This window comes from Thalassophryne amazonica, chromosome 2, assembly GCF_902500255.1.
Source record: "Thalassophryne amazonica chromosome 2, fThaAma1.1, whole genome shotgun sequence".
NCBI classification, from domain to species: Eukaryota; Metazoa; Chordata; class Actinopteri; order Batrachoidiformes; family Batrachoididae; genus Thalassophryne; species Thalassophryne amazonica.
This window is the reverse complement of record NC_047104.1, coordinates 93516236-93535839: the sequence shown is the minus strand read 5'-3', so window position 1 is coordinate 93535839 and position 19604 is coordinate 93516236. Positions and strand designations below refer to the sequence as shown.

General features: G+C 40.2%; 1 protein-coding gene and 1 long non-coding RNA gene across 2 annotated transcripts in view; one reads left to right on the top strand and one right to left on the bottom strand.

Moving 5' to 3' along the window:
- The window catches only part of LOC117527254, a 35380-nt gene extending 26011 nt beyond the window's left edge, over nt 1-9369 (top strand). Inside the window, exon 3 of the mRNA XM_034189493.1 lies at nt 7920-9369. Coding sequence (XP_034045384.1) covers nt 7920-8104 — 185 coding nt within the window. The 3' untranslated portion in view covers nt 8105-9369. The remainder of the gene's footprint in view (nt 1-7919) is intronic.
- Nucleotides 69-19131, bottom strand: LOC117527258. The gene is made up of 3 exons (XR_004565480.1): nt 19119-19131; nt 18998-19006; nt 69-288 (listed from the first exon to the last, which is right to left on the bottom strand). It is a non-coding gene; the product is annotated as an uncharacterized LOC117527258 (long non-coding RNA).
- Between the last annotated feature and the right edge of the window lie 473 nt (nt 19132-19604).

Sequence of the window (19604 nt, the reverse complement as noted above, 5' to 3'; positions counted from 1 at the left end):
TATGGGTGCAACCAACATGTACTCAGTAAAACTGGTTCGAAGAAAACGTTTGAAAAGTGACACTAACAGCTAAAATTTGATCCCAGTTGGTATGACTGGTTCCCGCCTCCTCCACTTGGGGGGGAACCAGTCAAAGCACTGAGCGCTTCTCATTGGCTCACACAGATGCAAGCTATTTATAGTAATAGCCAGTTCCCTCCTCTGTGCACATTTTTATGCATGTTTATTTTTCGCCATATAAAATTCTATTCATAAATAGCTTTTAGCCCAAGTGTTAAATATTTTTCACTAACATGCAAAATTAAACTAGAACCGCAAAAATGAATAAATAAAAAATAAATGTCCCCACTTCCTGTGTGTGACATCACCTGGCAGATTTCTGCCTGGTGTTGCCAGTGTCTGCCTGCCTCTTTTTCCACCCTAGCTGAAGAGGCAGGAGCCAGCCAGTCAGTTGGTGAAAGTGAAAATCTGGGATTTTTCAACCTGTGCTATATTTTTAGGTGTTTTAGGGTTCAGTTTTTAACTCATGACAAATACTATTTCAGTTTGTTCAGTATGTATTTGGAACACAAACAGTCATAAGGTAAATGGCTATACAGTGTACTGGTGCAGGACAAGCTAAAGTCCTCTAGGTAAACTGCTTGTTTCCGCTCAATAGATGAAAATATTACTATGTGTCTGGTGCTGTGGAGACAATCCCTACAGATGTTGTAAAGAAATTTTTAAAATGATTGATTATATAGTTACTGTCTTACCTTGGCCTGCGTATATTTTGAAGAAGTGGCTCGGAAGAATACCACATCCACAACCTTGGGGGGGGGGGGGACCAGTGAGGAGCGTGAAAAGCGACTTTGAAAGTAAACGGGTGTCATCAAAGCTGAGGAAACAGCTGACAGAAAAGGGTTATACTGTAGTTGGGAGGATACTGATAGCAGGATTACAAGGTAAAGTATGAGCCTTTGTATTGTGGTTGTGCCTGGAATAAAGGCACAGATTCAAAGTAAAGACATGGAGGCTCCACTCTGTGAACAGAGATTAGCATTTAGCAAAACTGCTGTACTTCAATTATCATCTGCAAGGATATCAGATACACATCCACCCATGTTCTTTCACAATAAAAGCCATAGAAATTCACTGCTGTGACATTAATAATCATATTTATTTTAGCACCACTATACAGTACATCCAGAAAGTATTCACAGTGCTTCATTTTTTTCCCACATTTTATGTTACAACCTTATTCCAAAATTCAGTAAATTCATTTTTTTCTCCTCAAACTTTTACTCACAACACCCCATAATGACCACATGAAAAAAGTTATTTTAATTTTTTGCAAATTTATTAAAAATAAGAAATCACGTGTACGAGAGTATTCAGACCCTTTGCTCAATACTTTGTTGATGCACCTTTGGGGGAAATTACAACCTCACATCTTCTTGAATATGATGCCACAAGCTTGGTGAACCTATCTTTGGGTAGTTTTGCCCATTCCTTTTTGCAGAACCTCTCAAGCTCCATCAGGTTGGATGGGAAGTCTCAGAGCACAGCCATTTTCAGATCTCTCCATTGATGTTCAATCACATTCAGCTCTGGGTTCTGGCTGGGCCACTCAAGGACATTCACAGAGTTGTCCTGAAGCCACTCCTTTGATATCTTGGCTGTTTGCTTAGGGTCATTGCCCTGCTGAACCGTCACCCCAGTCTGAGGTCACGAGCACTCTAGAGCAGGTTTTAATCCATGATGTCTCTGTGCATTGCTGCATTCATCTTTCCCTCAATCCTGACTACTCTCCCAGTTTATTCTGCTGAAAAACATCCCCACAGCATGATGCTGCCACCACCATGCTTCACTGTAGGGATGGTGCCTAGTTTCCTCCAAATATGACACCTGGCATTCACACCAAAGAGTTTAATCTTTGTCTCATCAGACCAGAGAATTTTGTTTCTCCTGGTCTGAGAGTCCTTCAGGTGCCTTTTGGCAAACTCCAGGTAAGCTGCCATGTGCCTTTTGCTAAGGAGTGGCTTCCATCTGGCCACTCTACCATACAGGCCTGATTGGTGAATGGCTGCAGAGATGGGTGTCCTTCTGGAAGGTTCTCTTCTCTCCACAGAGGAATGCTGGAACTCTGACAGAGTGACCATCTGGTTCTTGGTCACCTCCATGACTAAGTCCCTTCTTCCCAGGATCGCTCAGTTTAGACAGCTGGCCAGCTCTAGGAAGAGTCCTGGTGGATCTGACTATCTTCCATTTACAGATGATGGAGACCACTGTGCTCATTGGGACCTTCAGAGCAGCAGAAATGTTTCTGTACCCTTCCCTAGATTTGTTCCTTGAGCCAATCCTGTCTTGGAGGTCTACAGACAATTCCTTTGGCTTCATGCATGGTTTGTGCTCTGACATGCACTGTCAACTGTGGGACCTTATATGTAGACAGGTGTGTATGCCTTTCCAAATCATGTCCAATCAACTGAATTTACTCCAGATGGACTCCAGTTAAACTGTAGAAACATCTCAAGGATGATCGGTGGAAACGGGATGCTCCTGAGCTCAATTTTGAGCTTCATGGCAAAGGCTGTGAATCATTGCGTACATGTGATTTCTCAGGTTTTTTTTTAATGCTTTTATTTTTTACAAATTTGCCAAAAAAAACAACAACTTTTTCACATTGTCACTGAGGTATTGTCTGTAGAATTTTAAGGGAAAAAATGAATTTAATCCATTTTGCAATAAGGCTGTAGGCCTAACATAACAAAATGTGGAAACAGTGAAGTGCTGTGAATACTTTCCAGATGCTCTGTATAGCCATATATACAAAGTGCTTCCCAGAATCAATATAATAAAAAAAAAGTTTCACGAATGAACGTTCTAGTTTGTTTAGGTTTTAGACATTATCAACAGTCTTCAAACTGGCAGCATTATCAAAATTACCTATTGGTGTGTGTGTGTGTGTGTGTGTGTGTGTGTGTGTGTGTGTGTGTGTGTGTGTGTGTGTGTGTGTGTGTGTGTGTGTGTGTGGGAGGGAGGGAGGGAGGGAGGGAGGGAGGGAGAGAGAGAGAGAGTGAGCACGCTTTTTTTTTTTTTTTTTTGGCCATATCTCCCAACCCTAAATCATGTTATAAAAGCTAAGTTAATTAAAATGTACAATTTTAATTAGGGATGCACAATCGTGAATTTTTGCCGATACTTGATATGCTGTTGTGGTGTAACGTTTTGTAGTTGACTTGTGCAGACTACCTCCCATGGTTTGGCAGTCAAGGTGTACCGGTTCATAAAACACACAGTTCACATTGGATCAAGGTTTTGCATCTTTTTGATGTCAGCAAAAAATACATTTCCATTTTTAAAAATAAGTTAAAGAACAATGAAAACAAAGAACTTTTGACAATGGCATTGAATGAAAACATGATGTCCCATGGTTTAAAATAAAATCAGACATTAAATTGCAACATGAACAGTACCAGTAAATAAAAAAAAAATCTTTGTCACATTTATAAAAAGTAGAAAAAATTTTTTTTACAGCTTTAACCAACTTTTGCTGAGTGTGGTGCCTGCTCAGGAAGATTCATATTTTTATTCTGAAAGTGCTGTTTGAATGAAGATGATGTTATGATCCATGATTTAAAAACTATAATCTAATCCGAACCATGGGTTTTGCGATCTGTTACAACTAGGGATTGGTATCGAAGACTGGTTAAGAAATGATTCAATCCACTGACATCAATAGACTTTTTGCTTAACTATTCCCTTATCAGTCCTTCAGAGCGGCCATTCTTTTTGAGGGTGTTTTATCTGCATTTCTCTACATTGATTGCAGACCCTGCAGGGGGTCTGTAATCAACCGCTTCTGCAGCGGCTCTGCTTGAAGCAACAAAGCAGTGCTCCGACCCGCTGCTTCATTGTTTCTCTGCTTCATGCTTTTCAGAAGTGGCAAGTAAGGCTGCCACAACTAGTCGACTAGTCACGACTACGTTGACTATTGGGACCGTCGACAACTAATTTATTAGTCGACGAGTCGTTTATTTTATTTAAGTCTTTGTTTTTCTCTCAATTCATAGTTTTAGGCAGCAAATTTTGGGAATGAAGGTGGGCGTCTTGTTCAAAGCCGTTTAAAATGCGCAGTTTACCGACGGAGCTGCCGGTGTGTGCGCGTGCGCGGAGTCAACTGGCTGCAGACTGCGAGCGAGGGAACCATCAGTGCACTTGAGACAGTGAGCGCGGAGCAGAGAGAGAGGATTTTAACCTGAGAGAACATGTTAAAAAAACAAAACAAAAAAAAAAACAAAACCAAACCGTGGAGCTGCCTTTACTTCTTTCCACTTTCTCTACCCCGCGCGGTTCTAATGGCACCGTCCTGTTCACACCATGTGCGTGTCGTATACTGAATTTATGAGATCATGACATGAAATAAACAGTCAAATATCCTTAAAACATCCTTAAAAAATGAGAATATATAAATGAACTGAGCAAAAATTAAGCATACACGAGTTAAAAATAAAACCCTGATGTGGAGAAGCTGATGTTCAGAGGCACAGATCACATAAAGCAGGTGAGAACTCTGAACTTTAACAGCTGTTATTTTCCAAAGGTATGTATTTATTCAATCTTAAGCTTAATGCAGTGTTCAACCACAAAACGTGACTGATGAAGAGAAAGAAAAATGACTTTTAAAAATGACTTCATACTAAAATGAACTGGAGTCAGAATAAAATACAAGCTGCTGATTTTTATTTTTCAAAGTTATTATAAGCTGCAGCTATATGTTTTATTCATTTCAAAGTGAGTTACCTCTTGTTTTATTCTTATTTATACAAAATTATGGGGAGTCAAATCAGCCTGCATTGTTCTGTTCAGTTTATATCAAAGTTTTCCTGCACGTTTGTGTATTTTTCCTTCTTTATAAGAGTTTGGTGTTTGTTCTGCAACAGAAACAACCACAAACCAGAAAAAGTTGGGACTATATGTAAAATGAAGATAAAAATAAAAATGTTGCACTATTCCCAGTTTCTCCACTCACAGAAGCCAAACGTTCTTCCAGAGTTGTGTCTTGGTGGCTTCCCTCACTTGTCTCCTTCCAGCATGGACATTTAGTTTTTGAGAACTGCCTGCATGACACAGATTTACCATAAAGTACCACACTGTTTGTATTTCTGAATGATTGATGTAAATGAAGTCTAAGAAATAGTCACTGATTTGGAAATGTTCATGTTTTCTTCCCCTGACATTTCTCAGAAAATGCTGCAGGCCTTAATTTAGGAAATTACGTATGATCCGACTAGTCGACTAATCACAAAAATAATTGTTGACTAGTCGACTATCAAAATAGTTGTTTGTGGCAGCCCTAGTGGCAAGTCCGCTTCTTAACCCCTCTCAAAGCCATTTAAAAATGTCATTCGTGAGTCACTTTTGTGTGGATTAAAGTCACTAACTGGGACTCTTGTGTTGTTGCAGGCAAGAAATGAGAATCGTCCTCCGTTCCATTCGCACAGCTCCAAACGCTGCGCCACTCTCTGCCGAGTCCAACCGGAATTAATAACTTCAAAGCGAGTTGCCGTTTTAAATAAAATGACACCTCTTTCCAAACGCTGTAACACAGACAACAAACTACAACAGACCAAAATGTTTTTTTCCCTGCTGAAATGAGACGTCCTGCGTTCTTTATGAATGATATTGATGTTGACTTGCAGCCCAGCCGTTTGCAAGAGCTCAGCTCAGAGGTATGGAGTTAGAATTGTCTGTGTCTGAAAGGAAATTCTTCTGAGAAAAACTACAGATTTTGTTTTTCTTTTTATGTCCAGAGCTCAAGGATCCAGTGACCAATTTCATATTTATTTATTTATGTTAAGACTCATTAAAATGCTGTTGACATAGAAAACCAATGCCTGTTGTGATAGGCTACTTGTTTTTAAGCCATGAATGAGCAAAACAATTAATTGATTAACCATGAAAATAAAATGCAGATCAAGTCATAAAAAAATAAATAAATATTTGCAGCTCTATAATATGTAGGCATGGTGGCTTAGTGGTTAGCATGGTTGTCTCACAGCAAGAATATCATGTGATCACTTCATGCCTGGTCCTTTTTGTGTGGAGTTTGCATGTTCTTCCTGTGTCTGAATGAATTCTGTCCGGGCTTCCTCCCACGATCTGCTCCTTTCTCTGCCCCTGACCAAGGCAGCGTCTCTACATCTGGAATTGGTCCCTGAGCGCTAGACTGTGGCTGTCCACTGCTCCTGGTGGTTGGATTGTGTCTAACTGTAATTTGGATGGGTTAAATGCAGAGGACAAGTTTTCCTTGTATGTATGTCCAGTGACAATAAAGCCTCTTCTTACATTGTGAGCTGTACAAGGGCAGTTAAGGTGAAGAGAGGTATTTTCCAACAAATCTAAATTTTGTGCTCCTTGAACAAATTTGTATGTGTCATGGAGATAATCCTGACAAAATGGTAGCTATTGTAGTCAAAACCACACTGGTATTTTCCAACAAATCTAAATTTTGTGCTCCTTGAACAAATTTGTATGTGTCATGGAGATAATCCTGACAAAATGGTAGCTATTGTAGTCAAAACCACACTGTTCACATCAGGTCTGGGAGCTTGCACTGGTGCTGCTTCCAACATGCTGCAGTACTTTCTTGGGTCTTAGATAGCAACCACGCAGGCAGACAACCAGTCCATCCCCACCTCTCGAAGGTAGCCATGTATCTGCTGCAGCCTTGTGAAACGTTGGTGTCCCGTTGGCATTTACCAGTTGCTGAGGTCCTCAACACTGCGACACTTGTGTGTTGTCATATCCAGAGAGAAGTGGCACATGGTGAAAGCATTATAGCTGATTTTACCTCACAATCACTGTAAGTGATGCTCCTCTACATTGTTCAAATTAAAATAACATAAATGTAGTCAAGACCTAAAAGATATTCATTTGGAAGAAGTGCTACAATAAATAGTGAAACTGAAGGACACAACAATTTACACGTACTGAGCTCTGTGTTGTGTTCTGTTAAAAACTGAGGTCTGCAATACTGACTAAAAATTATCCTGTGATGTTCAGATCCTTGCTGTTAATGTGATTCCAGAAAATGCAAAATAAAAATTTCAAGCAGTGTTAAGGAAGCCAGTTTCAAATGATATTCCATCTTTAAGTTTGTGCAAGTTTTTTATACCTTAATGAGAAAACACGACTGGAAGGCACCATGGTCTGAACCATACCGCAACCTTGAAGCTGTGATTCATCCTGACGTGTGAGGGAGTTGTACTGCTGCACACCTAATTAGGACCCACATGGCTGATAAAAATAAAACTTCAGCAGTCAGCATTACACTGCGTAAAACATTAGGTGTAATCCTTCAAGTTTAGCCACTCACAATTTTTCTGTAACTGAGGCGCACCATTTTTTTCTTTTTTCTTTTTATCTTGTATGCATGTATAGTACCTGTAGCCTTTTCTGCATAAATATGAGCATCCCTGTGTTTTCAGTCAATTTGATTTCTCTTTACGTCTCTCACATCAGAGATGGCCTTGCACGCGCATATATATATATATACACACACACACAGGAACTTGCATCCTAAACAGGCCTGGCTGTTTCCAGTATTCCTCGTGCTATGTGACACTAGCGCGTTCTAAACGCTTTCGACATTTAAGACGTGACCGAAGCTTCAAGTTCTTCCCCTCTCAGGTCATCAGCCACAGTCTGAAGTGAAACTTAAGTTTCTCAAAAGAGACACACACACACACGCTGCATTCAGCCTGAATGGGTCACCTTACCTGACAGTTTCATTGACGCAAATTCTTATATCTGCAAATCTGATAAACATTTTAGCATTTATTGACTGATAGATGTTTTTCTGCATCCCTAATTTTAAATAAAATGTTCATGTTTCAAGTGACACATCAAGCATTTGACCTTCTCTCTTCTTAAAGATGGACTGAGAACAAATGATGGCGAAAAGCGTGTAATGACCAGGGAGATGGAGCTAGTGGAAGCTCTGAGGAGGGCACAGAAGGAGGAAGCGAAAGCTCTGGAGCATCAGAGGGAGCTTCTTGAGATGCTACGTGCTGCAAATGCCAGGGACGTAGCGGCAGAGAAGATGCAAACGAGTCGATGAAGAAAGCTCAGGAAGAGGAAGCTAAGGCCTTCAGCAGAGAGAAAGAAGCACTGCAGAGAGAAAAAGCAGAACTGCAGAAGCAATGGGAACAGCTGAAGCAAGAGAGGCAACAGTTTCAATCCTCCAGAGGACAGGCTCAATGATTTTTTTGTGACAGGATGCTGATAAAGCCTGGCAGGTCCACAACTTGACTCAGAGGTTTTGTATTTTATGGTTTCTTGTCCTGTTCCACTGCAGAAAACCGTTGAGCAATGATTTGGTATTAAAATGGGAACTTTGAATCTTCCATTGGCCAAAGCTCCAGTTTTCCCAGTTTCACCTTTTTTGGGCAAGTGTTAGTTTTAAATTGGGGTGGTGTTAGCGAATTCACATTTTGTGTATTTGTCAATGGATCACAATGACAAATGTAAAACATTTTTTACAGTTATGTTGGACTGTCTCGTGATGTAGATAAAACTGCAGCAGCTTCACAAATATAACTTTTTAATAGTTGTCTTGTATTAGCTGATTTAGAAACGGCTCTTTCAATCCAGTTCACTGTGTTAACAGGTTACAAATCTTTATTTTGTGCTTCAGTGATTTTAAAACATTTGGAGCATGGAATGCTCCTTTCATATTAGGGATGCACCCTTTTGATACAGATCCAACAGACCCAAGTACAGATCTGATGCCACTTCAGAATTCAGTGATTCGATTAAATTAATCCATGTCCATAGTAGTCCGAGGATGTTACTGTGTGTATCGCTTCTAAACTGTAAGTGGAGTTGTTTTGTACACACAGACACATGTAAATTAATTTCTATAAGGCTTTTGACACTGCATTGAAATGTACAATTTACCATGTCAAGACATGAGTGTAAACACACCTTTGTCTTCAGTTTAAATGTGTAAGAAGTGTGTTTAGGATGACTGGTTGTGAATTGCTGCGATAACACACATCCCTGCTGGTTAAAAATATATATATGCTTATTTGGAGTTTCACAGTTAATGCCTAATGCTGCCTACAGGTTAAAATGCTTTTACTGTCAGGTAACATGCAAAAAGTGCATCAGCAGTACCTTCACACAACTGTGGTGCAGCGCACCACCCTGGAGCTGTTCCCGTTGTGCTGACCATCAACTCAGCTGGTGCACGAGCAACCAAATCACACAGGTCACTTACATCTGGAGGACCGAGGAAGGAACATCAGCATCGGTGCATCCCTAACTAAGATGTGACAATGTACAGTAAAATCCAAGTGCAGTAAACCATATTGTTTAAACAGGTTCTGGACAGTTTTTTGTGTCCTTGGAAGCTTTGCATTCCGGCTCTCTGGCCTGGGTTTTTTTTTTGTTTGTTTTGTTTTGTTTTTTTTCTTAAGTACATGACCCAGTGTGAGTCTCTCATGCCACACTGACATCAAACGAACAGATGTTTGATCAAAGGACACACTTCACTAAGTCACGCTACTCCCCAAAATGTACTGATTTATTTAATTCTATAATGGTATAAATGCACTGATTCTTTAATATGTGATCTGGTTTGTGGTACAGATTTATTTATAAACTAATGCATGTTACAAGATAGTAATATTTCCAGCACTTGAGTGAATATGAATTGCAGGATGACAATTTTAACTCTTGAACTGATTTATAAATTTGTCAGTTTAAAAAAAAAAAGAAAATCTGGGGATTGAATTTAGCAAGAGTAAAACAATTTGTGCTTTAACAAAGAAAAAAGTCTGTATGTACATCAGATCCATAAGTATTTGGGTTGAGATTTTGCTGAAATCACATTCACCATCTAGTGTTGAGGCCACTTTTACACACAGTCCCTACTTTCTCAGAGGCCATAGTTAACTGGACAAACTAAAGATTATTCCAGAAATTCTTTTCTTTTGACAAGTTGGGATTGATACATGAACACTTCAGAGTAGCTGGATATGTGTTAGACTTTATTTACATTAGTCATTTTAAAATGCAGTGTCATAAATCTGGAATAGGCATTTCTTGAAAATTGATTGACAGCAAGAGACAGACATGGCCCAGCCAAAGGGGTTCTGTGGCTGAGCTGGGGAGAAACTGCAATGTGCTGCTCTTTTTGCATCACCTGTACCAGTCAGCTTCATGGTGGAGTGGAATGAAGGGTTTTATTTATTTTGAAATACAAGAGATCAAATCGAGGCTCAAGTCAGCCGAGATATTATGGGATTTTTTTTTATTTTCCCGTGCCACTCTACTAGGGAGCTGTCGATGTTAGAGGGAAGTGACTGTGTAGAGGTTATAAAGGCAGGCTTATGACCAGAGGGTCCTTGGTTTGATTCCCCATCAGAGGGGAACTCAGCAAGGTCCTTAATTCCCAAGTTGCTACTGGTGGCAGTCAGCATGCTGACATTGTGGGTAAATGTGGGTCATATACATTTGAACATTCACCTCAGATGGAAAAGTGCAATAGATACAGTAGTGTTCAGAATAATAGTAGTGCTATGTGACTAAAAGGATTAATCCAGGTTTTGAGTAGATTCTTATTGTTACAAGGGAAACAAGGTACCAGTAGATTCTCATAAATCCAACAAGACTAAGCATTCATGATATGCACACTCTTAAGGCTATGGGCTATTAGTAAAAAAAAAAAAAAGTAGAAAAGGGTGTTCACAATAATAGTAGCATCTGCTGTTGACGCTACAAACTCAAAATTATGTTCAAACTGCTTTTTTTTAGCAATCCTGTGAATCACTAAACTAGTATTTAGTTGTATAACCACAGTTTTTCATGATTTCTTCACATGTACAAGGCATTAATTTTGTTGGTTTGGAACAAGATTTTGCTGGTTTACTAGTGTGCTTGGGGTCATTGTCTTGTTGAAACACCCATTTCAAGGGCATGTCCTCTTCAGCATAAGGCAACATGACCTCTTCAAGTATTTTGACATATCCAAACTGATCCATGATACCTGCTATGCGATATATAGGCCCAACACCATAGTAGGAGAAACATGCCCATATCATGATGCTTGCACCACAATGCTTCACTGTCTTCACTGTGAACTGTGGCTTGAATTCAGAGTTTGGGGGTCGTCTCACAAACTGTCTGTGGCCCTTGGACCCAAAAGAACAATTTTACTCTCATCAGTCCACAAACTATTCCTCCATTTCTCTTTGGGCCAGTTGATGTGTTCTTTGGCAAATTGTAACCTCTTCTGCATGTCTTTTATTTAACAGAGGGACTTTGTGGGGGATTCTTGCAAATAAATTAGCTTCACACAGTCGTCTTCTAGCTGTCACAGCACTTACAGGTAACTCCAGACTGTCTTTGATCACCCTGGAGCTGATCAGTGGGTGAGCCTTTGCCATTCTGGTTATTCTTCTATCCATTTTGATGGTTGTTTTCCATTTTCTTCCGCGCGTCTCTTTTTTTTTTTTGTCCATTTTAAAGCATTGGAGATCATTGTAGATGAACAGCCTATAATTTTTTTGCACCTGCGTATAAAGGTTTTCCCCTCTCCAATCAACTTTTTAATCAAACTACGCTGTTCTTCTCAACAATGTCTTGAACGTCCCATTTTTCTCAGGCTTTCAAAGAGAAAAGCATGTTCAACAGGTGCTGGCTTCATCCTTAAATAGGGGACACCTGATTCACACCTGTTTGTTCCACAAAATTGACAAACTCACTGACTGAATGCCACACTACTATTATTGTGAATACCCCCTTTTCTACTTTTTTCTTTTTTTACTAATAGCTGAATTTCACAGCCTTAAGAGTGTGCATATCATGAATGCTTGGTCTTGTTGGATTTGTGAGAATCTACTGGTACCTTGTTTCCCATGCAACAATAAGAAATCTACTCAAAACCTGGATTAATCTTTTTAGTCACATAGCACTACTATTATTCTGAACACTACTGTATGTAGTCCTTTGTATTTTTTAAAGTCCAAGATCGATTCACTGAGTTGGAAATGCTTCATTCAATTCAGCCAATTATGTATGGCCTCTGACTGTGTGAAATGGCTGTAATTCCTAAATGCTGAATGTGATATTTTAAACTCCTTGCATTAAAATGGAAAATTCACTACAAGCATGTTTCAGCTCATCTCTTAGGCAGTTGCTTGAGCAGCTGAAAGTACTTCAGAAAGACATTTTCGTGGCATATCACAGAACTAGGCAAACATTGTTTATTTTTATAGTTTTCAGGGTGGGCAAGTCAAAGTTTAATGTTTGCAGCTTCAACTTCCTGCAGTTTTTGTGATCGCAGGATCATGCTGGATTATCTCATTTAAAAAGTCTGGCCTTGTGAGTGGTTTGCTTGAGGTTTCTTACTCAGAGGGAGTTTTTCTTTACCACTGTTGCTCTGGGGGTTAGTAAGGTTAGACCTTGCTTGTGTGAAGCACCTTGGGGCAGCTATGTTGTGATTTGGCGCTATATAAATAAAAAGAAATTGAAATTGAAAAAAAATGGATGATGGCGGTAAACTAACCCGTGTGTGTGTGTGTGTGTGTTGGGGGGACAACATAAATCAAAAATGGCTAGACAGATTTCCTTCTAACTTGGTGGGAATACTGGATAGATATCTAGAGGTGAGTAGTTTGGTGTTTGGTCAAAGGTCAAGGAAAAAAATGTAAAAAAAAAAAAACAACTTGCATATCAATAACCATGAATCCTTAATCTACTGAGCAAAATACTGATTGGTATGAATCTAAAGTCATGCAGTCAAAATCGCTGTTACAGATGTGTATTTACAACCCCTGGCAAAAATTATGGAATCACCGGCCTCGGAGGATGTTCATTCAGTTGTTTAATTTTGTAGAAAAAAAGCAGATCACAGACATGACACAAAACTAAAGTAATTTCAAATGGCAACTTTCTGGCTTTAAGAAACTATAAGAAATCAAGAAAAAAGATTGTGGCAGTCAGTAATGGTTACTTTTTTAGACCAAGCAGAGGAAAAAAATATGGAATCACTCAATTCTGAGGAAAAAATTATGGAATCACCCTGTAAATTTTCATCCCCAAAACACCTGCATCATATCAGATCTGCTCATTAGTCTGCATCTAAAAAGGAGTGAACACACCTTGGAGAGCTGTTGCACCAAGTGGACTGACATGAATCATGGCTCCAACACGAGATATGTCAATTGAAACAAAGGAGAGGATTATCAAACTCTTAAAAGAGTAAATCATCATGCAATGCTGCAAAAGATGTTGGTTGTTCACAGTCAGCTGTGTCTAAACTCTGGACCAAATACAAACAACATGAGAAGGTTGTTAAAGGCAAACATACTGGTAGACCAAGGAAGACATCAAAGCGTCAAGACAGAAAACTTAAACCAGTATGTCTCAAAAATTGAAAAATGCACAACAAAACAAATGAACGAATGGGAGGAAACTGGAGTCAACATCTGTGACCGAACTGTAAGAAACCGCCTAATGGAAATGGGATTTACATACAGAAAAGCTAAACGAAAGCCATCATTAACACCTAAACAGAAAAAAAACAAGGTTACAATGGGCTAAGGAAAAGCAATCGTGGACTGTGGATGACTGGATGAAAGTCATATTCAGTGATGAATCTCGAATCTGCATTGGGCAAGGTGATGATGCTGGAACTTTTGTTTGGTGCCGTTCCAATGAGATTTATAAAGATGACTGCCTGAAGAGAACATGTAATTTCCACAGTCATTGATGATATGGGGTTGCATGTCAGGTAAAGGCACTGGGGAGATGGCTGTCATTACATCATCAATAAATGCACAGGTGTACGTTGAGCTTTTGGACAATTGAAAGGATGTTTGGGGATGATGAAATCATTTTTCAAGATGATAATGCATCTTGCCATAGAGCAAAAACTGCAAAAACATTCCTTGCAAAAAGACACATAGGGTCAATGTCATGGCACAGGGTCAATGTCAACGAGCAGATCTGATTTGATGCAGGTGTTAGTTTTGAGGATGAAAATTTACAGGGTGATTCCATAATTTTTCCTCAGAATTGAGTGATTCCATATTTTTTTCCTCTGCTTGGTCTAAAAAAGTAACCATTACTGACTGCCACAATCTTTTTTCTTGATTTCTTATAGTGTTTCTTAAAGCCAGAAAGTTGCCATTTGAAATGACTTTAGTTTTGTGTCATGTCTGTGATCTGCTTTTTTTTCTACAAAATTAAACAACTGAATGAACATCCTCCAAGGCCGGTGATTCTATAATTTTTGCCAGGGGTTGTACTTGTATGTTTCTATGATGGTGTGTAGAGTGCACAGCTATATGTGCCAGCCCTCTGATGCCTTGCAAACTTAAAAGTCATACTTAAAGGTGCAAACTATCTCCCATATTTTCCTTATGTTTCTTTTAATGTATAATTACTTGAGCATCAATAAGTACTAATATTGCACTGTTAACTGCCAGTGTTCAGTGTGGTGGCCAAGCGGTTTGCACGTGTTTCCAGAGCAGAACGCTCCCAGTTCAATGTGTTGTGTCAGGAGGGGCATCTGGTGTCACACTTGTGCCAAATCAACATGCAGGTCCATATCAGATCTGATGTGGTGACCCCAAGTGAAAAACTGAGAAGCTTTGGTACATGTAAGGAAATGAATTTGTGTTGCTGAAGAAGTAATTTACATTAAAAGTGACAATTAATACTTTGTCTTTCGCCCCTGTTTTGTTTAGGGCCAGCACAGTTCTGTAATGGGATTTGGCACAGATTTTACATCAGATGGCTTTCCAGTTTTACCAGGAGAAACACACACAGTCCCTGGTCTTCCAGAGGTCTCCTCTCCACAGACTCATCAGGACCCAGAGATCTGCCACAACAATCAGGCACACAGAGCAGAGTGGCTGCAACTATACTAACCAAAATACAGTCATATATATATATATATATATATATATTTCAAATTAGATCTTGTACTTTAAACTGAAATTCATACTCAGTTGTGGCAAAAAAAGTGGTTAAAAGTCCTTTCATCTTGCATATTTTCTATGGGTTTCGGGCACTATTTGTCAATGTACACACACAATGACATTCGGAGTGCCATCGTATTGCTCCATGCATTCCTTGATTTGTTGTCGACCCTACAAAATGTTGAACACCAGAGAAGAAGCTCTTAAAAACAAGAAATGGCCTCTGTACGTATTATCCTGCAGCTGCAGCACTCCTTGAAGAGCAGGAGAAAATGCAGAAAGAGCAGGCCAAAGAAGAAGGCATAACCCCAACTAGAAAAAGGAAAGCAAGGACAGTGGGTGAGGGAATGGTTGAATAGAAGACATCACTTTGGGCATTATGACCACTTATTGACAGAACTTCACAAGGAAGATCCAAGAGGCTACAGGAATTACTCGAGAATTACCCTACACGCAATGACATGCAGTGTTTGCGAACAGGCTGCGCAATGTTTGGCTGGAGGTTGGGGTGGGGTATACATAATCTGAATATGTTGTATGTAGCGAGTAGAGGGTTTTTTACTTTTTATGTATAACAAAAGTGCTACTTTAGCTTTGGATTCTTGCATTCCATTTTCAGATCTACTATTCCACACCTATTAGCACCTATAACCGCAATAGCACATATACACCTACCAGCCATGACATTGTGACCACTTGTCTAATATTGTGGAGTCCCTTTTGCCACCAAAACAGCCATGACCCGTCAAGGCATGGATTCCATTAGACCTCTGTAGGTTAGGGCTCTTCATGTTATATAGTGAAAAAAGTTGTGAGAGACTTCGGGCCACATGTTTTTGTTCCATTTTGGGTTTTATAGGTGCAGACCAAATTTGAACTCAATCATATAACATTTAGAGGTCCGCCAGAGGGGCACATTTTCCTCTTCCTACGTTGGCAAGGCAACATCACACTAACAGGAGAAGACTGTGATGCCATTATTTTTTTTTTACAGGTACATGCGATGGCTTCTAATCGCAAAAGGTGGTGGTTGACTGGTCACCCAGAGGAGAACATTGCTGGAATTACTGGATTACTACATTGCTTGTTTGGGGAAAATTGTTGCTTTGTGGGGGACCCCTAAACAATGTCTGATTACAATAATCACTTTTGATTATTGTAATCAAATCACTTTTGCAAGATACCGACAGTCTACCACTACAGACTGGGAACATCCCACAAGAGCTGCAGTCTTGGAGATGCTTGTTGTTGTCTAGTCATCACAATTTGTCCCTTGTCAAAGTCACTCAGCTCTTTGTGCCCCATTGGTCCTGCTTCCAACACATCAACTTTGGGGAAACAATGTTAACTCGCCGCCTAATTTATCTGGCTCACTGTCTTAACATATCTCACCCGATGACAGATGTCATTGTAGCAAGATAGTCCATGTTATTCACTTCACCTGTCAGTAGTCACAATGTTATGGCTGATGAGTGTATGTGATGATGTCATTTTATCTCCTAAAGTAATTTAGTCACGAGAATTCTTCCTCTTCTCACAATATGTAATACACGTAACCTCATCCTTTTCTTACAATAGTATCCATCTACTGAAGATGACACTGATGCTGCTTTTGTTGTCTGGAAAAATTACATGAACTCTTGTCTCCTCAGGCTGAGGAATCCACTAGATGGCGCTGTATAGGTTTTATTTGAATATGCTGTACATGCTTTGAAAAATATGAATAGGTAACGAAGAAACATTGTATCAGGGCAGCGCCATGACAAGTGTCAAACTGTTGTGTTAAATGTGTACATTTAAAAAAAAATGTTTCACATGTGCATATGAAATTTCATTTGCATCTAAAGATATCAAAAATAATTAACTGATCAATGGACAGGAGATCATTTTGATGTGATGATGTGATGCTGTACACTTGGATTACTAGAGTATAATATAAGTAAAATGAAAACACTATTTTTCCATGAGCATTTCTAGGGGGAAAAAATCTAAATAAATGAAGGCCAGAGAACCCATTGACACTGGAGGAAATGAACACAGCATTAACCACATAAAACAGTGTGAAAGGTTTTCTTGAACCATTTGCAGAAAATATATAACATTTAATCAATTACTTTATATGGATGTGTATTTGTGATGATCACTGTGAATACAACAAATGGTTTAGTTCCCAGCTGAACTAATAGAGGAATCGGGACATCAAGCAGACACATGGGATTTGGTGCTGGCTTGGAGTTTTAGCACTATTTCAGTTATTTGTGAATGTCCTTTTCCTGAACCCCCTTTTCCTAAAACCCCTGAAAGTTTAATTTCCCACTTCCTGAGAGACAAAGGTTTCCCTTCAGTACACAATTTGGGGAGGTGGTGGTCTTGTGGTTAAGCGCTGGGCTTGAGACCAGAGGATCCTTGGTTCAAATCCCAGCCTGACTGGAAAATCAGTACGGGCCCTTGGGCAAGGTTCTTAATCCCTTAGTTGCTCCCGTGTATAGTGAGTACCTTGTATGGCAGTGCCCTGGGGTGAATGTAAGACATTATTGTAAAGTGCTTTGAGCATCTGATGCAGATATAAAAGCGCTATATAAATGCAGTCCATTTACCATTCAGTGATTGATCAGTTACAATTTGATGGTTTTGTGCAGTTAAAAACAAATACAACAACAAATTGTAATTCAATCCAAAAAGGTCTAACAGCAAAATGTACATAAAAACTCTTTCGCCTAACTCTTTCGTTTAGGTGATCAGTCACTGAAGAAAATGGGAGAGGATGCAGGGACAGTATGGATCGCATAAACTGTGGATAAAAGCCAACGCAGATTTAAACTTTTGTGTTTTGAGATTAGGAGGGCTAGAGGAGGGAATGTTTTGCATGGGTTCCGGCCGACGGCCTGTATAGGTCCGGTATACAGTACTCTCCCTGGTATTCCTTACTCTTAGGAATAGCAGGGGAACAGGGAGAGAGTAGTTGAAATATGAATGCTTTGGAGGAGGAAGATGGGAGTAGTACTTGGGTGGCCTAGTAAGAGATCAGAAAATGAGGAACAGTTTAATGTTGTGAGATTTGAAGGGGAAGTTAAATGCTTGGACCCATTAAAGCTTACAAAAATAATTTAAAAAATCAGGTTGGGGATGTGACGTTTGCTAGAGTTTTGAATGATGGAAACTTGTTAATTGGATGCAGTTCAGAGGAGCAGCAGGAAGGCTCAAAAGTTGGAATCGGTTGGGAAAGCTGTGGTGGCTAAGGTGGTGAGAGTGGGAGAACAGAGAAGCAAAGGAGTGATCTATGGGATTCCTGTAACGGTCGACATGAAGGATCTTGTTAAAAATCTAAAGTTCAGATGTGGAGCAGTTAGAAGTGCAAAGCATCTAACCAGGGGAATTAAGAAGTAAGAAACTGAGTCAGTATTGATAGAATTCAGTACAAGAGACCTGCCGAGTGAGGTGTATTGTAGATTCATGAGGTACAGGGTGAGGGAGTACGTACAAAAGCCAATGAGGTGCTTTAAATGCCCAGACGTTTGGCCATGTGGTAAAAGTTTGTAAGGGTGAGAAAAGATGTGCCAACTGTGGTGCAGGCATGGCTATGGAGAATGTGAGGAGGGAATGAGTCCAAAATGTTGCAGCTGTGATACAGGTCATATAGTGCTGCATACTGGGGATGTGAAGTTATGAAAAGAGAAGCTGAGATTCACAATGTAAAAGTAAAGGGGAAGATGTCATATGGATAAAACCTCAAAAGAGTCGAACCACTAAAGAAATGGAGAAAATATCAGGTGGGAAACTGAGTCAGTGACGGCATGGAAACAGAGACAAGAAACGCTCAAAGAGATGGAAGATAAGACATGGGAAGAAAAGGGGGACTTGGTTATCTTTATTTCAGGGGTAACTGTTGTGTGGGCCGCTGAAGAGGAGGTACTGCTGGCCCACCACCACCAGAGGGCGCCCTGCCTGGAGTGCGGGCTCCAGGCACCAGAGGGCGCTGCCGCATCATGGGAGTAGCCTGGGTGACAGCTGTCACCCATCACCAGACACAGCTGTTCTACTCAGCACCAAGGTATATCAGGAGGACGGCGTCTCCACCTCAGTGCCGAGATATCGCCTAAGACCAAGGTAGTATTCTCTGCAGGTACACATTGCATTATCAACTAAAACCTTGTTTTCAGGACTGGTGACTACTAAACACCTCATTTTGGGATAAGTACTCACCTTCCTGCTATTCTTGCCAAGAGGTGGAGGCGGCTTCTCCCCTCTCTGTTACGGGGTGCGTTCATCCACTCCTGTGTGTTGTTGCTCTCTCCTGCCAGCAGTACCGGATCCGACGAGCGGAGGCAGTGGCCACCTGGGAATTCGGGACTTGGCGGTTCCAGTATTTCCAGGGTTCGGTGGCAGAGGAGATCTGGGTGGTTCCGGTTCGACTGAGACAGACGTCTCCTACCTTCGAGCCTGCCCACACGACACCAACGGATTCGACCCCAAATTGTGTTTGTTGTATTACTCGTGCTGGTTTCTGTAGTAAATCTTGTTATTTACTCTCTCCATTGTCCGTTCATTGCGCCCCCTGTTGTGGGTCCGTGTTCCTACACTTTCACAACAGGATATCTCGGCCAGCGTCATGGATCCCGAGGGGCGTCA